Source organism: Procambarus clarkii, chromosome 39, assembly GCF_040958095.1.
Source record: "Procambarus clarkii isolate CNS0578487 chromosome 39, FALCON_Pclarkii_2.0, whole genome shotgun sequence".
Taxonomy (NCBI): domain Eukaryota; kingdom Metazoa; phylum Arthropoda; class Malacostraca; order Decapoda; family Cambaridae; genus Procambarus; species Procambarus clarkii.
In genome coordinates, this window is record NC_091188.1 from 2519792 (window position 1) to 2547291 (window position 27500).

General features: G+C 43.6%; 1 protein-coding gene and 1 long non-coding RNA gene across 2 annotated transcripts in view; both read left to right on the top strand.

Moving 5' to 3' along the window:
* LOC138372469 (multifunctional procollagen lysine hydroxylase and glycosyltransferase LH3-like) overlaps nt 1-20089 on the top strand; it is a 59960-nt gene extending 39871 nt beyond the window's left edge. The window contains 8 exon segments of the mRNA XM_069337930.1: nt 2588-2689; nt 7145-7258; nt 12959-13037; nt 13533-13712; nt 14316-14417; nt 14750-14851; nt 15225-15380; nt 18657-20089. Coding sequence (XP_069194031.1) covers nt 2588-2689; nt 7145-7258; nt 12959-13037; nt 13533-13712; nt 14316-14417; nt 14750-14851; nt 15225-15380; nt 18657-18878 — 1057 coding nt within the window. The 3' untranslated portion in view covers nt 18879-20089.
* Nucleotides 20090-22078: 1989 nt separating this feature from the next.
* Nucleotides 22079-24247, top strand: LOC138372723 (uncharacterized). The gene is made up of 2 exons (XR_011230898.1): nt 22079-22472; nt 23155-24247. It is a non-coding gene; the product is annotated as an uncharacterized lncRNA (long non-coding RNA).
* Nucleotides 24248-27500: the final 3253 nt, after the last annotated feature.

Sequence of the window (27500 nt, forward strand, 5' to 3'; positions counted from 1 at the left end):
ATGCAGCGGTTTATACATATGTATGACTGGTTGAGGTTGGATATAAATAGGAACTGTCTCACATGGGGCACTAGCCCTTCTGCAGTTTCCACTATTTCTATGTTGCTTTGTTCCTGCAGATATATGATACAGAACATGGGGTGGTCGGGAGTCAATGAATAGGAAATTAAACAGTTGGCAAGGCAGGGTTCAAGAGCCAGTATATACATACATATTGTAAACAAACACGTCAACAAGGACCAAGGGGGTGAAGGCAGAGGTTGAGAGATTAATAGAACAGCACAAATCCAATTTTGGTTGACAGGTTAATTACTCCGGCTGGATGTGTTGACGATCTGAACCTCAGAGTGAGAGAGCTCGCACCGCTTCCGGAGTCCAAGCACTTGGGCTGGACGGTAATATATATATATATATATATATATATATATATATATATATATATATATATATATATATATATATATATATATATATATATATATATATATATATATATTTATTCCGGACGAAACCGGAGGAGAGTGGCTCAACTTTAAAAGATGATCACTTGGTTTTATTTTTATCCTTGAAGTCTGGGCTAAGGTAAAAGATGTGATTTCTCTGGTTTGCCATCATAGTTTAATTGGTCTAACTGCACTACGTTTATAAGACCGGTACATGAACCTATATGTTCCTTTTCATATAAGTACGGATGTTCTATTTTTTAATCTGGCTCAAGACGTCCTATTCTTGAATCTAAGACTAAAGTGTTAGCTATTCTTAATTAAAAGGTTTATCATCAAATTCTAAGTCTAGACGTATTGTAATGAATTCTAAGTCTTGATAAAGTATTTTTGAATCTAAGTGCAATACTTCTCAACCTTAGTGTCTGACAGCTGAGTGGATAGCGCTTCAGATTTCTTTGAACTTCCGTCCTGAAGTTTCAGGTTCGATCCCCGGTGGAGGCGGAAACAAAATGGGCATAGTTTCTATCAGCCTGATGCCTCTGTTCACCTGGCAGTAAACAGGTACTTGGGAGTTAGACAGCTGCTACGGGTTGCTTCCTGGGGGTGTGTAACAAAAAGGAGGCCTGGTCGAGGACCGGGCCGCGGGGACGCTAAGCCCCAAATCATCTCTAGATAATCTCAAGATAGTGTACTACTTCTGAACTAGTCTAGTATACTACTTCTCAACCAGTCTATCTTGAGATGATTTCGGGGCTTTAGTGTCCCCTCGGCCCGGTCCTCGACCAGGCCTTCACCCCCAAGAAGCAGCCCGTGACAGCTGACTAACACCCAGGTACCTATTTTACTGCTAGGTAACAGGGGCATAGGGTGAAAGAAACTCTGCCCATTGTTTCTCGCCGGTGCCTGGGATCGAACCCAGGACCACAGGATCACAAGTCCAGTGTGCTGTCCGCTCGTCCGACCGGTCTAGAGTACTACTTCTCAACCAAAGTGTACTTCTTCTAAATCTGTCCAAGTGTACTACTTTGGGATCTATATCGAGTCGAGGAAGTCTTGAACCTCAAGCCATAATTTGCTCTTACTGTGGGATTGGCGTCCACCTGTACCCTGTGGCCAGGTACCGCCCCCAGCCCTCCAGGGGGACAGACGCCGGCAATCATTTAACGCATATCCATTTTATTAATCCTTCAGTGGTGTTGTTATATATAAATCAACACATGAAAAGCAAACCAGAGTGAGGATAACGAAATTAATTCACTGACGTCAACTGCAATCCGTTTTTTTATGAATTCTATGTAATGCAGTCATGGGCGTTCATGTGTCAGGGTGTTGGGGAAATGGGTTTAGCATATTTTATGTTTGATAATTAATTTGAGAGAGAGAGAGAGAGAGAGAGAGAGAGAGAGAGAGAGAGAGAGAGAGAGAGAGAGAGAGAGAGAGAGAGAGAGAGAGAGAGAGAGAGAGAGAGAGAGAGAGAGAGAGAGAGAGAGAGAGAGAGAGAGAGAGAGAGAGAGAGAGAGAAAGAGAGAGAGAGAGAGAGAGAGAGAGAGAGAGACAGACAGACAGACAGACAGACAGACAGACAGACAGACAGACAGACAGACAGACAGAGAGAGAGAGAGAGAGAGAGAGACATTGTCTGTCTGTTCGTCTGTTCGAGGCTGGTAGTCAGTCACTCTTGGAGCTAGCATACACCTGGGTATAGGTCTCTAGCAGATAATCAGACGAAGTAGGTTTCCGGTTTGTGGGTCTTGACACTATCATAGACATATCCAGACTTGTACTCTTCAGTGGCTTTCGGCAGGTGAAATTCAGGCCATTTGACTATATTAGTCTCAACCAATCTGTTTACATTCGTTACCAATTCGGCAGTAGTATCCCTAAGATCCATTCAGATTTAGTTTGGTAAGGGAGAGAATGAGATTTATTTTCTAAATATGTCATCCATTTTTTTAGGATGACGTATATAAACGACTAATCATCTCTTCCTGCTTCTGTAGTTACCTCTCACCCCTGAAGCATTGCATTACGAAATGAAACTTTGAAGTAATAATTTAAAAAAAATTAGTGAATCATATACAGAAGTGAAAGACATTGATTTAAACAAAATGTATTAACCTGTTTGATGTTTGTGTGTTCAGGAGCAAGTGTAGGGCGGTGGGCTGCTCCTTCCTGGTGCTGATGGAGCCCCAGGCCCTCCTGGAGGACCCGGCCACCCTCTCTAGCCTCGTCGCCTCCGGCAGGTGAGTACTTGTGGGGCGTTATCTTGAGAGCTTGAGGTTATCTTGAGATCTTGAGGTTATCTTGAGATGATTTCGGGGCTTTTAGTGTCCCCGCGGCCCGGTCCTCGACCAGGCCTCCACCCCCAGAAAGCAGCCAGAGACAGCTGACTAACACCCAGGTTCCTATTTTACTGCTAGGTAACAGGGGCATAGGGTGAAAGAAACTCTGCCCATTGTTTCTCGCCGGCGCCTGGGATCGAACCCAGGACCACAGGATCACAAGTCCAGCGTGCTGTCCGCTCGGCCGACCGGCTCCCCGGCGTGAGAGAGCAACACACACACAATAGTGGTGGAAGAGGACGGTAGAAGAACAAATCCACAAGGGCCGTGACGAGGATTCGAACCTACGTCCGAGAGCATCCCAGACGCTGCCTTAATCGACTGAGCTACGACATGGTGTAAGAATTGCAAACAGAAATTCTAATGAATTTACTCGGATCCTGCAGCCTCTCCGAGACACAAACAAATGATGTATTTGTTCATTTGATACATCACGCTATTGTGATTTCTGTGTGTAATGAGGGTAGAAGTACTCAGATGTGATTATAGGGTGCAGCTTCAGATCCTGAAACTTGCCTTTCGACCCATTGGTAGTTCATGAAACCACAGGATATCTGTTAATCAATTTTCTTTTTTATGTTGCGTATTGAGGTAGCTCCAATACATTTTTTTTTATCTCAAACATTCCATTTATTAAACAGTTCTAACTTGAAGAAGTTGTTTGTGATTTCTTTATTTGTCATTTGCGTCTCTGGCTTGCATCTATTATCCCTCGTTTTGCTACTCCTAACCTTGAACAATTTTTTTATCTACTTTGCTAATTCCCTTTTAGAATCTTTAATATCATTATCATGTCCACGCTATTCCTTTTGCTTCTCTAGTGTGGCGAGGTTCAATTCCCTCAGTTTCACTACTTAAGAAAGAAGTCTTGGTGCAAATCTTTCAACCTGCAGCCCAATAATAATAGTATCTATAGTTATTTTGGATGGAAGTGCATTGTTGTTGGAAATGTGGAAGTGTCTGTTCAACACTATGATTCTCTTGACTGATTTTCTACATCTTGTTGACCAGACCACACACTAGAAGTTGAAGGGACGACGACGTTTCGGCCCGTCCTGGACCATTCTCAAGTCGATGTTTCGGTCCGTCCTGGACCATTCTCAAGTCGATGTTTCGGTCCGTCCTGGACCATTCTCAAGTCGATGTTTCGGTCCGTCCTGGACCATTCTCAAGTAATTCTACATCTTGTCGTTGAGTTCTTCACCCTTATTTGAACGTCGAAGACAAATGTATGTGTTCTAAGTGTTCCTGGAGCCTCATTAGGATCGATCATCCATAAAAGAAGTCTACACAATTATTCAGCGGCCTCTTTTAGTGTCATTAGTGAGATCTGGTCTGGGACTCAGTGCTTTTCCTCGCTTTCAGTTCCTGGAGCTGTCCTTCTGCTGGTCGTGGCACGTTTTGGTGCGCCTATCACGTGGAGTTGTGTGTGTCCTCTTTTGGTCTTGTGAAGTTCCAGCTAGAAAACATACAGTTTTTTTTTTGTATGCATTCCACATACTTCATTTTCCCCACTTCAAGTCTTGTCGCTGTTGTGTGGGCTCATCACCTGGTTATTCACAGACACATTTCTTGAACACAGCGAAGGTTTCATGGCAGAACACTTTGGCTCTCTGTTTGTGAATAATAATAATGGTCTCAGGACCGAGCTGATTGACACAGCAGCAGTGTCATTGACTGCCCTGACTGAAATGCATTGCATTGACTGACGCCCATCGGCAGTGAGCGTCACACATCAATAGAGACTAACAGACATCAGCAGTGACTGACTCCTATCAGAGCTCAGCTCTTGCAATTGAGTGTGCAGAGGTTAATTAACCTGTGTTCCCGGTCTGCCTGGATCTCAAAGGATAATATCCAGTGACAATGGCCGCCCGCCCTGCGGGTTGGAATCCTTCCAACGATAACCGATCAAAGGAGGCGAAGCTAACGCCGTTACGTCCCCCAACGTTTCCTTAGCCGAGGTCTGAAGGTGACCCCTGGTCTGAGGCAAAGCCAGGTTTGATGGCAGCCCCAGGAGCCAGATTCACGAAGCAGTTATGCAAGCACTTACGAACCTGTACATCTTTTCTCAATCTTTGGCGGCTTTGTTTACAATTATTAAACAGTTAATGAGCTCCGAAGCACCAGGAGGCTGTTTATAACAATAACAACAATTGATTGGCAAGTTTTCATGCTTGTAAACTGTTTAATAAATGTAACCAAAGCCGTCAAAGATTGAGGAAAGATGTACACGTTCGTATGTACTTGCGTAACTGCTTCGTGAATCTGGCCCCCTGTCTTGACACAAGTGACTTGACACCTGACCTGAGACATGTAACTTGACACCTTACCTGAGACATGTAACTTGACACCTTACCTGAGACATGTAACTTGACACCTGACCTGAGACATGTAACTTGACACCTGACCTGTCACGACATACTCACCTCAGTGTCACATCGCTGTTACACTTCGTAATCCTCAACAAAACGTTACACAGAATAAATGGAATCAACACTGAATAATTCCAATGCAATGATTACTCAACACAGAAAATAATTACTGCGAGGAAATTAAATAAAATTGTATTAAAAATTTCTAAGAAATATTTATTTGATAAACACACTTTTCAGGTCACAGCTTTCAGACACGTCAGCGAACACTACACAATATCCTTCAGAAGCCTTTACCAGCGCTCATAGCCTTAACCAGCTGGAAATTAGTTTATCCCTTACCAAAAACAGTATAATAAGCCTTTGTCGGCTTGAAATATATTTAAACATTCTTATCAACTTTGAGACCACTAGAGATAGCGGCGCTCGGGTAAACTCAGGTAAATAAACAAATATCACATTAACCTTTACATAGTTAATGTTTAAACATCAATATTTCCCAACTACATTGTTGTAACATTCATCTTCACAATTAATAAAATCTTAGTTATTAACCTGTTATTTATGTTATGTGAACTCAACTTAGTTTCTGTTCAATTCAATTTTTAGGATTATTATGCCCCCGATACCCATCCTGTGGGCGGTAGTGGATCCCATACGCATCCTGTGGGCGGTAGTGGATCCCATACCCATCCTGTGGGCGGTAGTGGATCACATACCCATCCTGTGGGCGGTAGTGGACCCCATACCCATCCTGTGGGCGGTAGTGGACCCCATACCCATCCTGTGGGCGGTAGTGGACCCCATACCCATCCTGTGGGCGGTAGTGGATCCCATACGCATCCTGTGGGCGGTAGTGGATCCCATACGCATCCTGTGGGCGGTAGTGGACCCCATACCCATCCTGTGGGCGGTAGTGGACCCCATACCCATCCTGTGGGCGGAAGTGGATCCCATACCCATCCTGTGGGCGGTAGTGGGCCCACATACCCATCCTGTGGGCGGTAGTGGGCCCACATACCCATCCTGTGGGCGGTAGTGGGAAAGGTTACAAAGGCACATAATGGTCTCTGGAACTGAACCCCAGCAGTTGTTAGCTCTTGGACTCCGCCTTTCTATCCGTCGGTTTTTAATGTACGGACAATCTAACTATAGTTCCTATATTATATCTACAACATAGATTTATCTCTAGCATACGCATACACATCCCCAGGATGCAGTCCGCAGCAACTGTCTAATCCCCAGGTATCTATTTACTGCTAAGTGAACAAAGTCATCAGGTGAACGAAAATCTGCTCATTGGTTTATTCCTTGACCGGGAATCAAACCCGGACCCTTGGGACTACGACCCCAAAGCTGAAGACCTGTGTACTCACCTAGTTGTGCTTGCGGGGGTTGAGCTCTGGCTCGTTTGTCCCGCCTCTCAACTGTCAATCAACTGGTGTACAGGTTCCTAAGCCTATTTGGCTATCAAATCTACATTTGAAACTGTGTATGGAGTCAGCCTCCACCACATCACTGCCTAATGCATTCCACCTGTTAACTACTCTGACACAGAAAAAGTTCTTTCTAACGTCTCTGTGGCTCATTTGGATACTCAGTTTCCACCTGTGTCCCCGTGTTCGCGTACCAGCAGTGATAAACAGTTTATCCTTATCTACCCCTGTCAATTCCCCTGAGGATTTTGTAGGTAGTATGTGTGTGTGTGTGTGTGTATGAGTGTGTGTGTGTGTGTGTGTGTGTGTGTGTGTGTGTGTGTGTGTGTGTGTGTGTGTGTGTGTGTGTGTGTGTGTGTGTGTGTGTGTGTGTGTGTGTGTGAACAGCTTACCTAATTTTTCTTACTTAAGTGTGTTTGTGGGAGTTGAACAAATTATCTACTCAAAATAAACAATGTTGATGAAGTGCCAGGATCTCCTTGTGCACTTCGGATGAAACATTTTGTCTTCGATCCACGTGTCATCATTCCCTTTCCTGCCTGCAGACCAGTGGTGGGTCCCCTCCTGAAGCAGAGGAGGAAGCAAGGAGATACCAACTTCGAGTGTGGTGACAGCCTCGACTCCCAGTGGAACGAGCTGATAGTCAACCGCAAGTTCAGGTAAGCCCTTCAGACTTTCTGCAGGCGATGAGTCACAATAACGTGGCTGAAGAATGTTGACCAGACCATACACTAGAAGGTGAAGGGACGATGACGTTTCTCCAGTCGACGAAACGTCGTCGTCCCTTCACCTTCTAGTGTATGGTCTGGTCAACCTCAGACTTTCTGTTTCGAAGGCTGTAACAGTCCACTCTTGGATTAGAACTTGTTAGCTGAGACATTGCTAACAGAAAACATGAAAATACCGAGTATTAGTGGGTCGGCAGGATTTGGGGATGGGGAAATTCATGACTTCATGAATACATTTTACAGATTATTACAGACAAAAATTGATAGAATTTGTTGGAACATTTTGTAGGCATCAGTGTCTAATGTTTTGTATTATAGTAAGGAAAATTACAAATACTACAGCGTCCAGTTAATATATTACAAGCTTCGTTATTAGGGTCGATTTAATACTGTGTCAAGTGGCACTTATATTTCATTGATACCAACCATGACCCTCCCGTGTTTGACTTGTAACCTACAGCAATTACTGTTAAAAATTGGGTAAGGCTACCCCTAAGTGTCTGGCCTCCAGCCTCAGACAGATAGAGAGACAGAAAGACATTTCCATTTATAGATACAAAAAATACAACTGCTAATTATTGACAAGTATAAAATAATTATAATAATAATAATAACCACACATCAGAAAATGAAAAAAGGACGAGGTTTCGGTCCGTCCTGGACCATTATCTACATTTTCTGATGTGTGGTTTTGGTCATCTTATCTTCAGCCGCGTTATTGTAACTCATCGTCTGTGATAATCTCTGTTAATCAGGAGCTCTGGAAGAAAATATATAATATATAATATTTACTTCAGTTATCGTGTTTTGAAACAAACAAATCTCAAAGCGATACATAACTTGTAACATATACATTAAGCTGAAACTGCTCAGTCATTTCCCACAGTTTAAGCTAAAAGCTTAAATGAAGATATGTGTGTGTGTGTGTGTGTATATGTGTGTGTGTGTGTGTATATGTGTGTGTGTGTGTGTATATGTGTGCGTGTGTGTGTGTATATGTGTGTGTGTGTGTGTGTGTGTGTGTGTGTGTGTGTGTGTGTGTGTGTGTGTGTGTGTGTGTGTGTGTGTGTGTGTGTGTGTGTGTGTGTGTGTGTGTATATGTGTGTGTGTGTGTATATGTGTGTGTGTATGTGTGTGTGTGTGTGTGTGTGTGTATGTGTGTGTGTGTGTGTGTGTGTGTGTGTGTGTGTGTGTGTGTGTGTGTGTGTGTGTGTGTGTGTGTGTGTGTACAAACAAGTAATCACACTGAGGTTTCTTATCTGACATTCCCTGGAAGAGAAAGGATGCTGACATGTACACTTGATGAAATTGGTCAGATTTGATGATTAGCACGTCAGAAAGTCAGAAAGAAGCTGATTAGCACGTGCAGAAGCTGATTAGCACCTGCAGTATAGTATCGCGTATCAACCTGATGGGAAGAACGATTTACCACGTGATTATTTGTTTTTTTTAATAAATATTTGTTTCAGTTGCTGGAGAGCCTTCTTAAGTCAGCTTGAGATCATGGACACTTTGAGGAGTTTTCCGGCTGCTTTCAGTCTCTCTACTTGGAAGCTGGTATTAATAGCACCTTTTGATACATAAGAGAACCACTGCGAGTTATTTCTATCTCTGAAGTTGCTTGAAAGGTCAGTCTGCGGGCTGAGCTCGGAGCTTGATCTGGGTGACTTCATCAAGACATTGAAGGCTTGGTTACAACTCCAACTTGGCTTCACCCGAAGGAACCCGTTACCTCAGATTGCTAGGCTAAAACAAAGGACTCAGACCCTACCACCGCGACTTAGGTTGCTTCCATGGTACGACACTTTTGCCATGCAGAAAAACACACTTCAGAGAAGTTGCCACTTATTAGAACAAGTGCTACATACGAAAAAAACTCCTGTAAGACATGTCATGGAAGGTTAAAAAAATCCAACAGTGGTGTTTGACCAACAGGCAAGACGCTAAGTATTCAAGCACCTTGTGAGGGACTGTGTCCAAGTGATCATTCCTTCAATGACTTTCCGAACTCAACAGAGTTTAACCTTTTGGTAAATATCAACAAGTGGAGTTGCGTGTCAAGAAGACCTTCCACAATAGGTGTTGAAACTTATAGTTCCGCGCTTCTTGTGCTTGTAACCCAGCCGAGCGGCGCTTGGGCGGGTGGGGGTGTGGGGTGGAGGGTGTGGGGTGAGGGTGTGGGGTATGGGGTGTGGGTGTGGGTGTGGGGTTGGGGGTGGTAAAGGAAAAACCCCCGGCACCCTGGACCGAACCCTCCCAATATTATATATATGTAAATTCTTGTATCCCCCTTATTGTGATATTTAGTAACATGAATAGAAGAGATTCAGAGGCGTTGTGACAGCATGCTCGAGAGATGAGGGTAAAAAGTGGATATATATATATATATATATATATATATATATATATATATATATATATATATATATATATAAATATTATATAGGGGGTACCTATTATATATATATATATATATATATATATATATATATATATATATATATATATATATATATATATATATATATATATATATTTTCTGGTGTAGTGATTATACCCTTCACAGTCCATTTGTTACCTTGTTTGGTACTTGATTTTAGTTTTTATTACCCAGTGGCTGTGCAAAGGTTACCATGTGTGTGTGTGTGTGTGTGTGTGTGTGTGTGTGTGTGTGTGTGTGCGTGCGTGTACTCACCTAGTTGTACTTACCTGGTTGTGCTTGCGGGGGTTGAGCTCTGGCTCTTTGGTCCCGTCTCTCAACTGTCAATCAACAGGTGTACAGGTTCCTGAGCCTATTGGGCTCTATCATATCTACACTTGAAACTGTGTATGGAGTCAGCCTCCACCACATCACTTCCTAATGCATTCCATTTGTCAACCACTCTGACACTAAAAAAGTTCTTTCTAATATCTCTGTGGCTCATTTGGGCACTCAGTTTCCACCTGTGTCCCCTAGTGCGTGTGCCCCTTGTGTTAAACAGCCTGTCTTTATCAACCCTGTCGATTCCCTTGAGGATCTTGAATGTGGTGATCATGTCCCCCCTAAGTCTTCTGTCTTCCAACGAAGTGAGGTTTAATTCCCGTAGTCTCTCCTCGTAGCTCATACCTCTCAGCTCGGGTACTAGTCTGGTGGCAAACCTTTGAACCTTTTCCATTTTAGTCTTATGCTTGACTAGATATGGACTCCATGCTGGTGTCGCATACGCCAGGATTGGTCTGACATATGTGGTATATAACGTTCTGAAAGATTCCTTACACAAGTTTCTAAAGGCCGTTCTTATGTTAGCCAACCTGGCATATGCTGCTGCTGTTATCCTCTTGATATGAGCTTCAAAGCGTGTGTGTGTGTGTGTGTGTGTGTGTGTGTGTGTGTGTGTGTGTGTGTGTGTGTGTGTGTGTGTGTAAATAGAAATATCTGTCTGTCTGACTGTTTGTCCGAGATTGAAGGTCAGACGCCCGGGGCTAGTTTCACCAAATGCGCCATAGTAGATGCTATTTGATACATACCCATTATGGGCTAGTCGGGATAGGTGTCAAAGAAAAGAGTGCCAAGGAACACAGTGCCAAACTTGCCCCTACGAGAAATCTCGGAATGGCATTGCCTCGACTATGAATAATATTATTGTGTTGCTGTATCATGATTTGTTATGTGACAAAATGATAAAATATTATACCTATTATAATTTATCTGTAATGGGCAAATCTATGAGTTCTTGCGCAGTACCGGGAGCCCGCGGTGCTCAGTATATTTGTCGCTCACGCACAACCACACCACATGCTCAGGCCTGAGGAAGAGAGAGAGAGAGAGAGAGAGAGAGAGAGAGAGAGAGAGAGAGAGAGAGAGAGAGAGAGAGAGAGAGAGAGAGAGAGAGAGAGAGAGAGAGAGAGAGAGAGAGAGAGAGAGAGAGAGAGAGAGAGAGACACAGAGACATAGAGAGAGAGAGATAGAGAGAGAGAGAGAGAGAGAGAGAGAGAGAGAGAGAGAGAGAGAGAGAGAGAGAGAGAGAGAGAGAGAGAGAGAGAGAGAGAGAGAGAGAGAGAGAAAGACAGACAGACAGACAGACAGACAGACAGACAGACAGACAGACAGACAGACAGACAGACAGACAGACAGACAGACAGACAGACAGACAGACACACAGGAACATTCACTGCTGAACACTCCTTCTATTTCCCCATAAACGCAGGTTACATTTTCCAGTATTCTTTCCATTTTTCCAAAATTACAGAAAGTTTTTGCTTTATACAATAAGCAAAAAATAATTAACAAAATTATACCTTCTTCACAAGTTCTAATATTTAATTTCTCTATTTTTCTAACAATTATAATAAATTAAACAAATTAGTAACTCTCAGTTAATTGCATAACTTTTGCCTTTGTTTCTGTTTTACCCTTTAATGGTTAGTGTTTTATAATCGAAATTATATATAATTATCGTAGCCACTCTGTATGTAGATTCAAGTGAATATTATGGAATCTGCATATTCGAGCCACACTGTGGGGCTCCAGATGTCCTAAAATTGTGGATTTAATTGTTGAATTACGAACTACAATCTAATGAGGACAATATATATGCAGCTCTGACGTCATGCAGGTTGCTATTATGAAGCAGAATTTAAAGTTAATTAAAGGACGTTCTTTAAGTGGAGAAGAGTGTTACAAATTATTTCAATAAAGCCACAATTGTGAGTCGTTCAACCAAACTATGTGTGTGTGGGGCTAACCTATTCGACCCCCAAAGAAGGTCAAAGGCTGTGTGTTGGGCTTCAGCTCTTGGGTCCAATTTTTAGCGATGATTGCTGCGGTTCAACATACGTGTTCGAAACTCCGTTCTTTAGAATGCTTTACTCGCGTTCCGTAAAAGCAAATTATATGCAACGTTTCCCTTATTGAACCAGAGGGAGGTGATAGATAATGTCGTGTTCCAGCTCCTGGGCTTTGCCTTTAATAAATGTTGAATATAAGAATAATAATAATATTGAATAATTTTAATGTCCTTTTAGTTCGTACACGGCAGTTCCTATTTACACTGCACTATAACTACGCGTATTGTTATCTGACCTTGGAGGCCTGGTCAGAGACCGGGCCTCTTGGACGATGGTCCAAGGAAGCAACGCTAGGTAACGCTGAAAATACTCCACCTAATCCCCCCCCCCCTCCCGTTATTAGGTGGGGGGTGGGGGATTATAATCCCCCCCACCTAATCCCCCTTCCTCCACTCCACGTATCTTATTCAGGGGTAAAGTAAGATTTTGTCGGCCCCTGGACCTACATACTCGGTGAATGAGGTTAGTGAGTAACCCGGACCTAAACGGCGTCGTTTCTCCCTTTTCTGTTGTGTGGTTTAGTCACTAGAGGGTATGTAAGGGAGGAAAGGGTAAGGGAGGGAAGGGTAAGGGAGGAGAGGATAAGGGAGGGAAGTGTAAGGGAGGGAAGTGTAAGGGAGGGAAGTTTAAGGGAGGGAAGGGTAAGGGAGGGAAGGATAAGGGAGGGAAGGGTAAGGGAGGGAAGGGTAAGGGAGGGAAGTGTAAGGGAGGGAAGTGTAAGGGAGGGAAGGATATGGGAGGGAAGTGTAAGGAAGTAGAGGATTGCAATAGGCGACTCATCACCATCGCGTGTTTCCCTCTCAGGGCGACGCTGAGGGTGCAGAAGGTGAAGACATTCACGGTGGTGACGAGCGGCGCCCTTGAGGACTACTTTGCAGGCAAGGTGAGTGAGTGTGGCGGCGGTGGAGGCGAGGCGAGGGGCGGCTACGGAGGGAGCCAAGATGAGTGAGTGATGGTGAAACGTGAGGTACGTGAGTCCAGGGTGTACCTTCGGGGGTCCCTATGTTGGAGGTATTTAATGTGGAGCCATACAGGCCAAATGAGGGCCTCTTACGCTACCACTAGAATTGGTTCTTCCGAATCGCATTCACTTCACTTAAATATCCTTTGAACGCTTTACACCTCAGCGGAGCTCCGCCTTTAATATGTGGGGGAATGGAAGCGACTGTGGGCGGTGATAGAGGAATGCTAAGACTGGCAGCATACAGCAGACGGTACGTCTGAGGAACGGGAACGATGGAACACATAGCTTCCTAATGCTTTCTTTACACATATATGCTTTCAGACAAACCGATGAGGCTGATACTAATGCAGGAATAACACACACACATCGTGAGCAGAGACAGCATATAAAGCTCCTGTGGTGTGTCTCTCACAGACTCAGCACTTCATCGACACATCAGTGCATCCCGGGATGCTGCTGGATCCTCGCGGCTACAAGGCGGGCAAGAAGCACCCGGACCTGTGGGGCATCGCCCACAACAAGCCGACCTGGGCCGCCCGCTACCTTCATCCCGACATCTTCAAGATTATCAACAAGAAGATGGAGCCTGAGCAGGTGAGAGGGTGACAGGGAGAACAATATGAAGAGTAGAGAGTGAGGTATAGTGGAATAATCAAGTAAATCACAACCGCGTGGTATATCCATGAGAAAATCTTTGGAGTAGGGCGGGTATCGAACCAGTTAGGCATTTGGGCCTAGCCTCAATCAGCTTTACTGGCTGATTGGTGACAGTTTGCTGATTTACGGATCACGTTTCACACCCATTGCTTTCATTACAAGATGTTCGACTTCCCTGGCGGCCCCCCATCAGATCGGTGCATGTGAAATGTGGGTGACAGAGTCCTTAGATTTAAACAGTTTTGAACCAACATTATTCAGGTACTAGACTCGAGGGTCGGCCCTCAAGGCGCAACCTTATGGTGCTCGGGTCGACCCAAGCACTGGGACGACCAAAGTAGTGGGTCAACCCAAGCACTGGGACGACCAAAGCAGTTGATCAACCAAGCACTGGGTCGACCAAGGCACTGGGTCGACCAAGGCACTGGGACGACCCAAGCAGTGGGGTCGACCCAAGCACTGGGACTTGACAGTGCAAGTGTAAGTCCTACTGACAATTTATTTAACATGTAATATATATATAAATGTGTTGTGCTCCAGGTGGGACCTTACCTGTACTACGTTCCTTTCTTCACGGAGCGCTTCTGCAGAGAAATGATCGAGGAGATGGAACACTTCGGCCAGTGGTTCAACAAGGACGAGGTGAGTCACCGCCACCTGTACATTGAGAACGACGGTAACTCTTTTATGTTCCTCAGTTCCCAGTAGCCCGTGTGACGCTTTGTGTCGAGGCTCTCTAGTATGCTCCTTGACCTTTCCCCGGAGCGACCCAGATTAGTCATAGAGATGTGAGTACCTGGTGCTAGGTGAGGTCTCTGACCGCTGGTGCAAGGCGAGGTACCTGACTGCTGGTGCTAAGGGAGGTACCTGACCGCTGGTGCAAGGCGAGGTACCTGACTGCTGGTGCTAAGGGAGGTATCTACCCGCCAGCTAGGACTTGGTGTCTCCTCTAACCCGCTTGAGATGTGTTACAGGACGACCGCGACGAGGCCCACACCTACACCAGCGTCAACATCAACCTCAGCCAGATCGACTACTTCGACGAGTACCACAAGATCATCAACTCTGTCAAGATGGTGAGTGGAGAGAGAGAGAGAGAGATAGAGAGAGAGAGAGAGAGAGAGAGAGAGAGAGAGAGAGAGAGAGAGAGAGAGAGAGAGAGAGAGAGAGAGAGAGAGAGAGAGAGAGAGAGAGAGAGAGAGAGAGAGAGAGAGAGAGAGAGAGAGAGAGAGAGAGAGAGAGAGAGAGAGAGAGAGAGAGAGAGAGAGAGAGAGAGAGAGAGAGAGAGAGAGAGAGAGAGAGAGAGAGAGAGAGAGAGAGAGAGAGAGAGAAAGAGAGAGCTCCCACTACCACAATTGCCACAACCACCACTCCCATTAAGCCTAGCACCACCCCCGCCACCCGTACTACCACAACCACTAACCACCTCTCTCACTACTCTCACCACAGGAGCTGCTGAGTGCCCTCTACGGTTACCGCTCTCTGGGCATTACTCTCCTGCTCTTCGTACTCAAGTACTCCAGTAACTCTCACTACAACACCTTCAAGTACCACCTTGACGGAGCCACCTACACCTTCAATCTCGCCCTCAACAATGACTTTACGGTGGGTTGTGGGTCTGATATATATATATATATAACTGAAAACTCACACCCCAGAAGTGACTCGAACCCATACTCCCAGAAGCAACGCATCTGGTATGTACAAGACGCCTTAATCCACTTGACCATCACGACCGGACAAAATGAGGTGATAGCCGAGGCTATTTGAACCACCCCACCGCCGGCACTCGGATAGTTATCTTGGGCATAGCATTTTACCAAATCACCTCATTCTATCATTCTATTACCAAATCACCTCAGATAACTATCCGAGTGCCGGCGGTGGGGTGGTTCAAATAGCCTCGGCTATCACCTCATTTTGTCCGGTCGTGATGGTCAAGTGGATTAAGGCGTCTTGTACATACCAGATGCGTTGCTTCTGGGAGTATGGGTTCGAGTCACTTCTGGGGTGTGAGTTTTCAGTTGCATATGTCCTGGGGACCATTCAGGCTTGTTCGCATTTGTGTTCCTCACGTGTTGCCCCAAAGAATGAGGTGATTTGGTAAAATGCTATGCCCAAGATAACTATCCGAGTGCCGGCGGTGGGGTGGTTCAAATAGCCTCGGCTATCACCTCATTTTGTCCGGTCGTGATGGTCAAGTGGATTAAGGCGTCTTGTACATACCAGATGCGTTGCTTCTGGGAGTATGGGTTCGAGTCACTTCTGGGGTGTGAGTTTTCAGTTGCATATGTCCTGGGGACCATTCAGGCTTGTTCGCATTTGTGTTCCTCACGTGTTGCCCCAAAGAATGAGGTGATTTGGTAAAATGCTATGCCCAAGATAACTATCCGAGTGCCGGCGGTGGGGTGGTTCAAATAGCCTCGGCTATCACCTCATTTTGTCCGGTCGTGATGGTCAAGTGGATTAAGGCGTCTTGTACATACCAGATGCGTTGCTTCTGGGAGTATGGGTTCGAGTCACTTCTGGGGTGTGAGTTTTCAGTTGCATATGTCCTGGGGACCATTCAGGCTTGTTCGCATATATATATATATATATATATATATATATATATATATATATATATATATATATATATATATATATATGTATATATATATATATATATATATATATATATATATATATATATATATATATATATATATATATATATATTTATTTATTTATTTATTTATTTATTTACTCTATGTCATTCAAAGACTTATTTACATCTTATTGATTTGAGTGGAACTAAATTCGCGTTTAATGTTTCTTGTGCTTTATTTAATTTTTCTCAATAATGACTTTTGCATTGCTTCGACCCGTCCTCAAGCCAGGGATTTATCAGGGGGAAAGCGCCCAGCCATTATAACTATACAGCACTTGGACGGGGTCAGGATGAATGGTGCCCAACTATTTGAGCGGTCGGGGATTGAACGCGCCGATGTTGCATAAAGAGAGACCATCGCTCTACCATCCAGCCCAAGTGGTTGGACTTCTAAGCGGGGAATGGAACAATGGTTGTAATCGACAAGGAAGAGTCCGTGAGCCTCAAGACCCAAGGTTCGCATCTCCAAGAAGGCGCTACACTGACAGTGAAACAGTTAGAACATAAACATTTGCATGTGCTGCTTGCTCCTTGTGCGATAAACATGCCCTGCTCTCATGTATTGCAAAAAGGTTCACATAAAATAACTTTTCAATAACTAAGATCGCAACGATTGCCAGAATGTCTCATCTTTCCTTATCACCATTTCGTTGCATTTTGACGGAATGTGTAATGGCCGTCACGACGTAACTGTGTTTGGAGCGGACTTGGGTGTAATTTCTTCTGGTCTCATTGTGTCGGGATCAGACCGTAGCCTTGACAACTTAATGCAGTTCCCCGTTATTTTACCCTCCCTTCCCCCTGTCCCAAGCTGGCTCAGGGCACTGCCTCATCCCGCGCCTCTGATCACTGTCTTTGGCGCGAGGGAAAAAGTTCCCTGGAGCTGTTTTACCCGATTTAAAATCTGTTCTTTCAGCACTTGAAAATGTTTGCAAAATCGACAGAAAATCTCGATAAAAAGCCATTATAAATAACCTGATCTCTGCTCAGAATCAAGGGTTTTTGCATCTCTTTTGCATGGATACTATCTCATATAAATATATGAAGGAGATGAGCCCATGAGCCCTGATGGGCTAATCACCCTGATTAGCCCATCAGGGTGATATAGACACAGCAGCCAAATCATCATGCAACAAGAGATGAAGCTGAACAAAGCCTAGGTATCCCCCAACTGTATTGTTAAACCATTTAAGTCTTATAGTCTAAATATCTCAAGCTGTCAAAGGCCTGATAGCACTAGTATAAAAATATGTGAATGATTTAGCTCTGATACCTAAGTAAACTGGCTGAACAACACGGCCACCAGACAGTGCCACACTGTGGTGGTAGCCAGGATCAGGTCAGGCAACCCTGTGACAGGATTATTTAGAATCACACACAGGTAGCTCACAACACCCACGGTACGTCGTGATGCTATTTTTTTGGTGGATACGTTGTAACAAAATAGTTGTTACAACTCTGTGTGTTTGTTGTGTCGCGGCTCTTGATTGCAGGTCGGCGTTCAATCCCCGACCGTCCAAATGGTTGGGCATCATTCCTCACCCCCCGTCCCATCCCAAATCCTTATCCTGACCCCTTCCCAGTGCTATATAGTTGTAATGGCTTGGCGCTTTTCCCCTGATTGTTCCCTTCCCTTCCCTTGATGGTTGGTGTGTGGCGAGGCTGGCTATCTCCACTACTGTGTTTACTATATATGATATCGGGGGGTACAGACGATATCAGGTTGGATATAGTGACTACAGTGTCAGCTTGGATAAAGAGGCACGTGTCATCTTAGATAACATACGAAAATAAGAATAACGGAACCTGCAGAAGGCCTATTGGCCCAAACGAGATAGCTGCAATTTATATAAAATAGAACGCATTTATATACATGTCTAACCTACACTTGAAACAATCCAACGATCTCACTTCTATTATGTTCTCATTAATTTGTTCCAGAAATCAACGACCCTTTTCCCTAACTCAGTCTCCTATCACCTGAGGGACGTGACCATCACGCTGATATTAATTTGAAAGACCAAATTAATATCATAATAACTAATATACTAATTCGATCTTCCTGCATATAATATTACTACCACTATTACCACAAGTACCAGTAGCAAAACAACACCTACCAACGCAACTTCTACAAATTACTGTTATCGCCACTTGTTGTAATTACAATAATTAAGCCAAAGATAACAATAATAATACCAGAGTCCCAACCACTTCGTTAACCTTTCCAGGGAGGCGGTCTGGAGTACAAGCTGGGGAACCCATACTTCGGCCAGGAGCGGGAGTTCTTGGTGCCCCATAACCGGACCGGATGGGCCGTAGTGCAGCCCAACCGGCCCATGCACATGCACCATGGGGTCCCCCTTACCTCTGGAGTCCGCTACGCCCTCATCGCCATCACCGCCACTAATGACGAGGGCTGCAAGGGCGGGCCCTCTACAGTGATGGAATGAGAGAGAGAGAGATTGAGAGAGTCGCGTCAGGGTCATGTTTAGAAAGGTCAGAGTGAACTTGTTATGGGGCAGAGAGATCACACGTGGTGTCTGCTGTTGTGAGAGCTCCGCGCTGCTCTGCCAAATACGGTCTCGTTACTCCCGATGGTGAAATATTGACTAAAAAAGTTTAATTTATATCAAAAGAGATTTGTATCTTTTTTTCCTTGGGAGAGAAGGTAACAAGAGGAGACATCACAGTAGCAAGACAGAGAGAGAGAGAGTCAGTCACAGTATGAAGTGAAGATCATCACAGTAGCAAGAGGAAGGAGGCAATATCAGTAATAGGAAATTTAGACTATCACAGTAGCCAGGGTGGGAGACCATCACAGTAGCCAGGGTGGGAGACCATCACAGTAGCCAGGGTGGGAGACCATCACAGTAGCCAGGGTGGGAGACCATCACAGTAGCCAGGGTGGGAGACCATCACAGTAGCCAGGGTGGGAGACCATCACAGTAGCCAGGGTGGGAGACCATCACAGTATAGCAACATGATCACAGTAGTGGCACAGTAAGCCCAGTAATGGAGGCAAGGTTAACTGCATTTCCCCGCGCCAGGCAATGGAGGACTGTCACCACCGTAGCCGACACCGTCACGGTGACACCACTGTAGAACTCATCACGAGGACCCACAAGATGAATGACTCAGGTCTTGACACCTGATGATCTTCACATAAATCATCATGCCAAAATTTACTAAAATAAATGATAATTTTAACAAGTGATCTTATCAAAACAAAACAATAATAATGACAATAATAATTATAATTATTATTTATGTGTTTGTAGAACAAAAATATGTACTTTAATCACCCACTACAATAGGCTTATGCTAATGTGTTGTTTTATTGCCCTTTTTCATAATAAAATATGAATAAAGTATACAGTAGAAGGGCTGTTGACCCAATCGAGGCGGCGCCTTCGTTACTCCGGTCAATATATCATATATATATCAATATATCACACATTTCATTACACGGTCAATGTATCAAACATTTCATTGACTAAGACTTACCTACTCAGCTCACCTCTCCGACCGAGATTCTGATTATTAAATAACACTATTATATATATGGGTGAATCCGGTGGAAATATCATATTATGTCAAAACCGTTTTGCAGTATTTCCTTGGAATATTTGTACCACTTAATATTAAATTAACGTGAAAGTTTGCTTTGTTCATCCTTATCTTTCTCTTAAACAAAAAGTATGATTGATATAGCGCTCAACTTTAACGCAGTAAGGTTAACCTAATCACAAAAATTAACCTTAACACAAAATCAAAGCACAACCTTAACAGTGTAATCCTTAACACAATTGCTTTTAGAATAAATATTGAGGGTAGGTGTCTGACTGACTGACCTGACAGTCTGACTGACTGACTGACTCTGTGTCTAATGACTTGCTGAGCCATTAGTGTCTAGCATTCTCTGATCGTCTTCTAAGTTGCGATGATAGGCAAAGGAGCTCATTCCTGAGTCAAGAACTCATTCTTGGGCAAGGAACATCTAATATTATATGCTCCTTCCCCATATTTATCACCTGCCACCCCGGCAAAGTCTCCTTCAGGCGAGTCTCCCTCAACTCATTTTAAAGCCTTTCCCTTCCCATCCTCTCCAGAACACGAGCCATTACCCGCTTTACAACCAGGCCCTCTGTGCTTTATTACTTTCTTTTGATGGCATAATTCAAGCTCAGTTTAGGGACATTATTATTTAGTCATTAGTTGATATATAATTTTTATTCCCATACAGTCAGAGATCTCAGGGGCTGGAGAATGTTCTGGGAAAGGCCTGAAACATGGGGCCTGAAACATGGGGCCTGAAACATGGGGCCTGAAACATGGGGCCTGAAACATGGGATTAAACAAAAAGTTGAAATCGAGAAATCTGAATGCGGAAAAGGATTTGAAAGTCCTGATTGGTAATGATCTTAACTCCCCCCCAAAAAACCCAATGCATAATTATTCGAAATGAAGCCAATGGAATACTGAGACTTATTTCTAGCATTGTTCACAATAAGACTCTAACGACAGTCTTCGGCTTTATATTGCTCTCGTTAGGCCCTCATTTAGATCATGTAGTTTATTCTTGGTATCTGTAATATAGATCGGATCATAAGCAAAGAAATATAAGCTTCACTGACATGATTCAAAAATAAATAATACAACAAACACATCAGTATCTATAAAACGGAATGTCTGTCTATCTGTTTGTGTGTCCATGGTTCGAGGCCAGAAGTTCACCCAACTTTACAGGGAGAGTGGAGAGGGAGGTAGAGAACTGCAATTGATTGGACGCAGTCAACCCAATTAGAGGTGGTCACGTCCCATTACCGCCGCCCCCAACGGCTACCTAGAAGTCAGAAATGGTTTCCTTTTCCCGGTACCGTTTCTACTGTTTATAATATTACTGCAGGTCTGTTACTGGGCTCCTGTTACTTAAATGGCGCACTCTTCCGGTGTCGATCTGGGCTCCCGTCTGGTAGGAAAAGTAAAGTGACGACGTTTCGGATCAGGAGAGACCGAAACATCGCCACTCTCTTTATCACGTGTGTGGGTTGGTTGGGTTATTAATATTGATATAAAATCTATTAAATGCGTACAGAAAGGGATGACAAAGTAATTGCCAGAAATTAGAAATCTCTCTTATGAATGGAGATTAAGACAAAGATTCATTACATTTTATAGAAAGGGAAGAGAAAGTGGTGATATGTGTTTATATATATACAGGAGAGGGTATTATAAAGGGCTCATTAATTAGGGCTCAATATATACACCATCACAATATATCACTCGAAACAATGGCTACAAATTGGATAAATTTTGATTCAGAAAAGTCCTAATAAATACTGATTTGGAAACGGGTGTTGTATATTTATGAAAAAAATTAGATGGCAGCCTAACAGACGCGAGATTACCGGAGTGTTTCAAGCGTTGGTTAGACATATATGAAGGAGTTTGGGTGGATGTATGTATAGGAGTTGCCAACAGGCTTATTTCCGTCACGCATATGGTCTTACCCTGACGCAGAGTTCAGTGACGTCTTGTGGTTTCTGAAGGTAGGATCCTCCTGTGGTATTCCTTATAACAAAGCCCTACGTAGCCTGCTGTAAGTCGCGGCGCATGTGACCTAGACAATCAGATAAACGAAGAGTTTCTCTTTTGTTTCATCAACATTTGTATGGTCAAGCCGCTTGTCGAATTCTCGCTCGTTCTATTAAAGAAATTATCTGAGAGCAAATCTTTCGTTAATTCTGATGCTCCGCAGTTGTTTCTCAAAGATATGATTGGAGGAGCGGGGTGTAAAAACTGCCTACCAGATGCAGGGAAACGAACACAAGTGGGAATACGAACGCAGCCGTGGGCAGCGGGCGAGTATAAAGGCTCAGTACTGGAGGACACTACGTCAGTGCCACACTCAAGCAGGGAGCCTCCAGTCGTCTTCTCCAGCAGCCGACACGTCAACAAGACCCAAACTAACCATCAAGATGATGATCAAGGGACTCATAATATTCGTGCTGATCGTAGGCACTGTGCTGGCTGACCATCCTGTGGTAGGTAGTGAGTGAGTGAGTGAATGAGTGAGTGAGTGAGTGAGTGAGTGAGTGAGTGAGTGAGTGAGTGAGTGAGTGAGTGAGTGAGTAGGGTGTTAGGGGTGAAGAGCCAGGGGAGAGTGAAGATTGAGTATTTATGAGGTATGATAAGGGAGAGAGCAACGGGAATGGAGAATGTAGTGGATGAGAGTATCCAAAGTGAATATCACTAATAAATTCATGATTCACCTTGTGTTACCTGTGGTTCATATTCCTCACCTGGTGTTACATGAGCTCATATTCTTACTCTATGTTACATGTTGTCATATTCCTCCCTTTGTATTACCTGGGGGTTTGTCTCATCTGATCTCCCCTGCAAGGGTCCAGCGGTTCCCAATTGGGGGCCAATGAGAAATATTTGTATTTTAATATATGTTAATCTTACCAGAATTAGAAGAAAAAACCGCATTACTTGGACAAATTCATAGCAAACAATCCTTAAAATTGGATGTTCAAACGCTAGAGTTGTTCAACACTGAACACTTTGCATTTTCATAACATTCAACATAAAAGGAAAATGTTCTCAATAGGGGGGATCTAAAGGTGAAAACTTTGGGGAAAAAAGGGGAAAATGGTAGACAAAAAGGCGAAGAACCACTGTTCTAAATGCTCTCTGCTCTTCCTCTCCCCCCCTTCCTTGCAGAACGGTCCAGTGTGTGCAGAATGTGAAGTCAACATCCACGGCGTTTGTAAGCGCATAAAAAGCTGCATCACTAAGGACAGTGGTACCCACGAGGGGCTGTTTGCGGTTCTGGAGCAGAAGAAACAGCGCCAGGAAGAGTTAGCAGCTGCCGCTAGAACGCCCTAGACGACTCCGACACCAGCAGCTCTCTACACTCACACTCTAAGCTCTCTACACTCACACTCTAAGCTGTCTGCACGCACGCGCTAAGCTTGTAAATGTCGCCGCACCTAAATTGACGCTTAGTTTGACGCAACATCTTACAACGTAAACGAGGTTTTCTCTACGCCACCTATGTCCCACCTCCACACCTGGAAAATAAGCTATGCATTTACAATCAGAGAACTAGTGAGTCAACAAACACAACACTGCTTGCATTGCTATTCAAACACCACCCGTCTGAATCTTTTTTTTGTGTGTGTGTGTGTGTAAAAACTGTATTTCAGTTCAAAGCTATTTATTCACACCTTTACTCTTCTCATCTGACATGTGCAATGCATGATATATTTTTGGTCCCTAAGCCAGATGGGCGTCGAATATTCGTTTCAGTACACACACACACAGCGTTGCTGGGGATAAAAATACATTTTATAGGGTTTGTAGCATTTATTGATGATGCAAAAAGCAATTAAAAGATTTACTTATTTTGGATTTGCCTCGATTACAGTGAATTGGTCAAGATAAATTGTGTTTTGTATGGCACTGTTATTCATCATTGTAAGATCCATCATATGGTGTCACATTGTTCATTATATGATGCCAGAGTTCACTCAATAAGTGCCACACAAGTCATCATCATTAAGGGGCCATTTTGCCTATTATTAAGTATTGCGCAGTATATCATAAAGTTCCCATTTTCTCCTGTGTATTTTGAGTGCATATCAAGTGTTATACTGACCATCAGAGTGTTATACTGTCCATCAGAGTGTTATACTGTCCATCAGAGTGTTATACTGACCATCAGAGAGCGCTCACAGTAAATAAGATAATTTATTGTGAGCATCTAATATAATTTTTACTGTCTAATAAAAAATTTATCACTACCACAATAAAATGTTTTAATGATCACCAAAAAGTGTTGCAATGTTTACACACCTGAGATAAGGAGAGCACCTGGCTCAAGTCAAAATAAATTGGTCTTTACAACACCTTCAGAGAGAGAAGGGAAGGAAAAGAGGGAGGGAGGGAGATAGAGAAAGCGAGAGATAAAGAGATAAAAAGATAGAAAACAAAGAGACCCATTAATTCCATGGATATTGACTGTAGAGTATCCATAGTGAGTATCCATAGAGAATCTATATCCATTTCAGTGACGTAGTATACCAAATAAACTGATCAGTCAAATAATGACCCGAAGTGGATAACTATCATTTCGGATCATTATTGATAAACACTTGATAAAATAAGCAAGAATTATGAAACAAAATGTAAGAAAACAAAAGATAAGGAGTATAGGTATGAGGGAAGACAAACACAATTCCAAAAAAAGGATTCTTTTATATATATAAAACAAAGATTAAGAGAGAACTGGGCCATTAAAAAATGAGGCAGAACAGGTAGCTGACAATGACAAAGTCATGAGTGATGTCCTTAATAAGCATTTTGTCTCTATACTCTCTAGATGAGAAGTTGATATTTGGCCTGAAGCTGAACAAATCTATGAAGGTGGTGAAATAGACACGTTGATTGCTTGATTGGTCACACGAGAGGAAGCCATTAAACAAATAGAAAACGGATCCTCAGGGCCAGACGCCATGGTGTCAAAAAGTGTCAAGATAAGATTAATGAGACCCTGTCTTGCATATATGATTAACTCATTATAGTCAAGCTGAGCAACGGAATCGTAGAATTGCTAATTTGTTTATGAAGGGAGATAAGTCATTTGTGTCAAATTATCGGCCAATTAGTTTGATGTTCATTGAAGAACAATTGCTTGGATCGAATATTGAAAATACAATTCACCCAGATCTTGAAAAATAGACTAATAAATGTAAAAGAACACTTCTCCGTTAAGGGCTCAACAAATGGTCTCTCATTCTTCTCCAGATGTTAAATAGTCTAGTGAGTCTTTTGATCCTTGCTCTCAGATCCTTTCCAGGGCCCAGATTCACGAAGCAGTTACGCAAGCACTTACGAACGTGTATATCTTTCCTCAATCTTTAACGGCTTTGGTTACATTTATTAAGCAGTTTACACGCATGAAAACTTGCTAATCAACTGTTTGTATTGTGATAAACAGCCTCCTGGAGCTTCGGAACTCCTTAACTGTTCAATAATTGTAAACAAAGCCGCCAAAGATGGAAAAATGATGTACAGGTTCGTAAGTGCTTGGGTAACTGCTTCGTGAATCTGGCTCCAGTGTTACATAATAATACAGGCGTAGTGCTTTCTTTCTTACTTACCCCACCTTCGATTGCAAGTGGAGTGCCTTTTCCACCAAGAAATGTGCAAATCCTCGCTAGCTGAAGGAAAAAGCTATGACCTATATTGGCCAGATTTTCAGGTGAAAGTCACTGATTGCTATGGAGTAGACTGAATGAAAAAAAGATAGAAAAACGGCTATGCAGGAAAGCCAAATAATTTTTAGGCCCAGAGGAAAGTGGACTCAAAAAGAGAAGCACAGAAAATGCATAATATTGAAACAGGCAAACAAACCATACACACACAGCAGAATCGAAGCGACTACCACTACTACTGCTACGACAACCACGACAACTACAACTACTACTACAACTACTACTACAACTACTACTACTACAACTACTACTACTACAACTACTATTTGTAAATCTTCAGCAACTTATTTACTTTTCTGAGCTATAAATATTATGATTCCATTGGATATGTTTACCTCTAGTTCAGTCTCCCTTGAGACTTCCTGCACGGGCGCCCGTTCTTGGAAGTCGACCTTTGTCTACGTAGTTCTGTATGAATTCATATGTGTACCAATTTTAATATTAACTTATACCGGGTGGCTTTGTCCATGCTAAGGAGCTGGGAGTTCCGGTTGATCAGTACACAGCAGGGATAGACCCTGGGAGGAGGTGGACAGGGGAGTCGATCAAGGTTTGTATATTCTCTATGACACACCTGCATGCATCTCCCACAGGGTACAGGTGTGTGGTTGGTTGGGATGTGGCCAGCCTGCCGTACCTTCCTGGAGGACTGTTCTGCTTGTATACTGCGTTTTCTGCCTTGAACGTCCCCTGTCATACAGTCATATATATACACACAGTCATTCCCAATCTCAGTGGCTGAATTAATCGCCTAGTCTTGGTGGAAAATCCTGTTACCCCGAGTCCGTATTCCTCTCGTCTCGCTCTCGGAGCTTATAAATGATGATGGACTTGTGACGCTCCGTTTCCTGTCAGCTGCATAACACAGCAGACTGCTCGGTTTTTACTGCCTCCAACATCGCTGATTGGATTACCAATCCTGCCTCTGTGCCTCTTGCGGCTGCTGGGAGATAGTTCATCGTGGCAGCTTCTCCCTCACTTGTCAGCTGCGTTGCTTCCTGTTCTCTTCCTTCTCTCGCCTTAGTTTCCTCTTTGACTTGATGATATTCGTCTTTTTACTTCTACTAGATTAAAACTATTTTGCTGGGATTTGTACGGTGTTGTGTTCGCATGACGACTTATGACGTGACAAGGGTGGTGGTAGGAGTGTGGTGGTAGGAGTGTGGTGGTAGGAGTGTGGTGGTAGGAGAGTGGTGGTAGTAGTGTGGTGGTGAGAGCATGTGGGGGAGGTCAGAGGGAGCTTGGTGCAGGAGTGAGGGCCCGAGGGTCCTACGCGACTGTAATGTTAAGGTCACCTCAACCTAGCCAAGGTAACACCCCCACCACCACCACTATCACCACCAGCACCCCCACCACCACCACCTCCACCAGCACCCCCACCAGCACCCCCACCCCCACCACCAGCACCACCTCCACCAGCACCTCCACCACCACCAGCACTGATGACGTCAACAAACAATATGTCTCCTGTTCCATGTCTATTTAACGCACTTCTCAACTTCTCAACTTGATAACAGGACAATAAAATCATAAACAAATGTATCTGACAATTGAAAAACGAGGCCTATCACATCACCAACAGTAAACAAGCGGTGTTTAATCTTCTCAGAGCAGTAAATGCGGTTGATAGTACGTGGGAAGGCTGATACGGTTTCCTTTGATGCATTAATTTCCTTTTTATGTATTATTTCGTAGTACAGCGTTCTGTAGGGAATACGTAACTCAACCTTTGCTTCGTTGTACACCGGTCGGCTCTCCCTCGCTCCAAACTGGGTGCCAGGACTTCTAAAT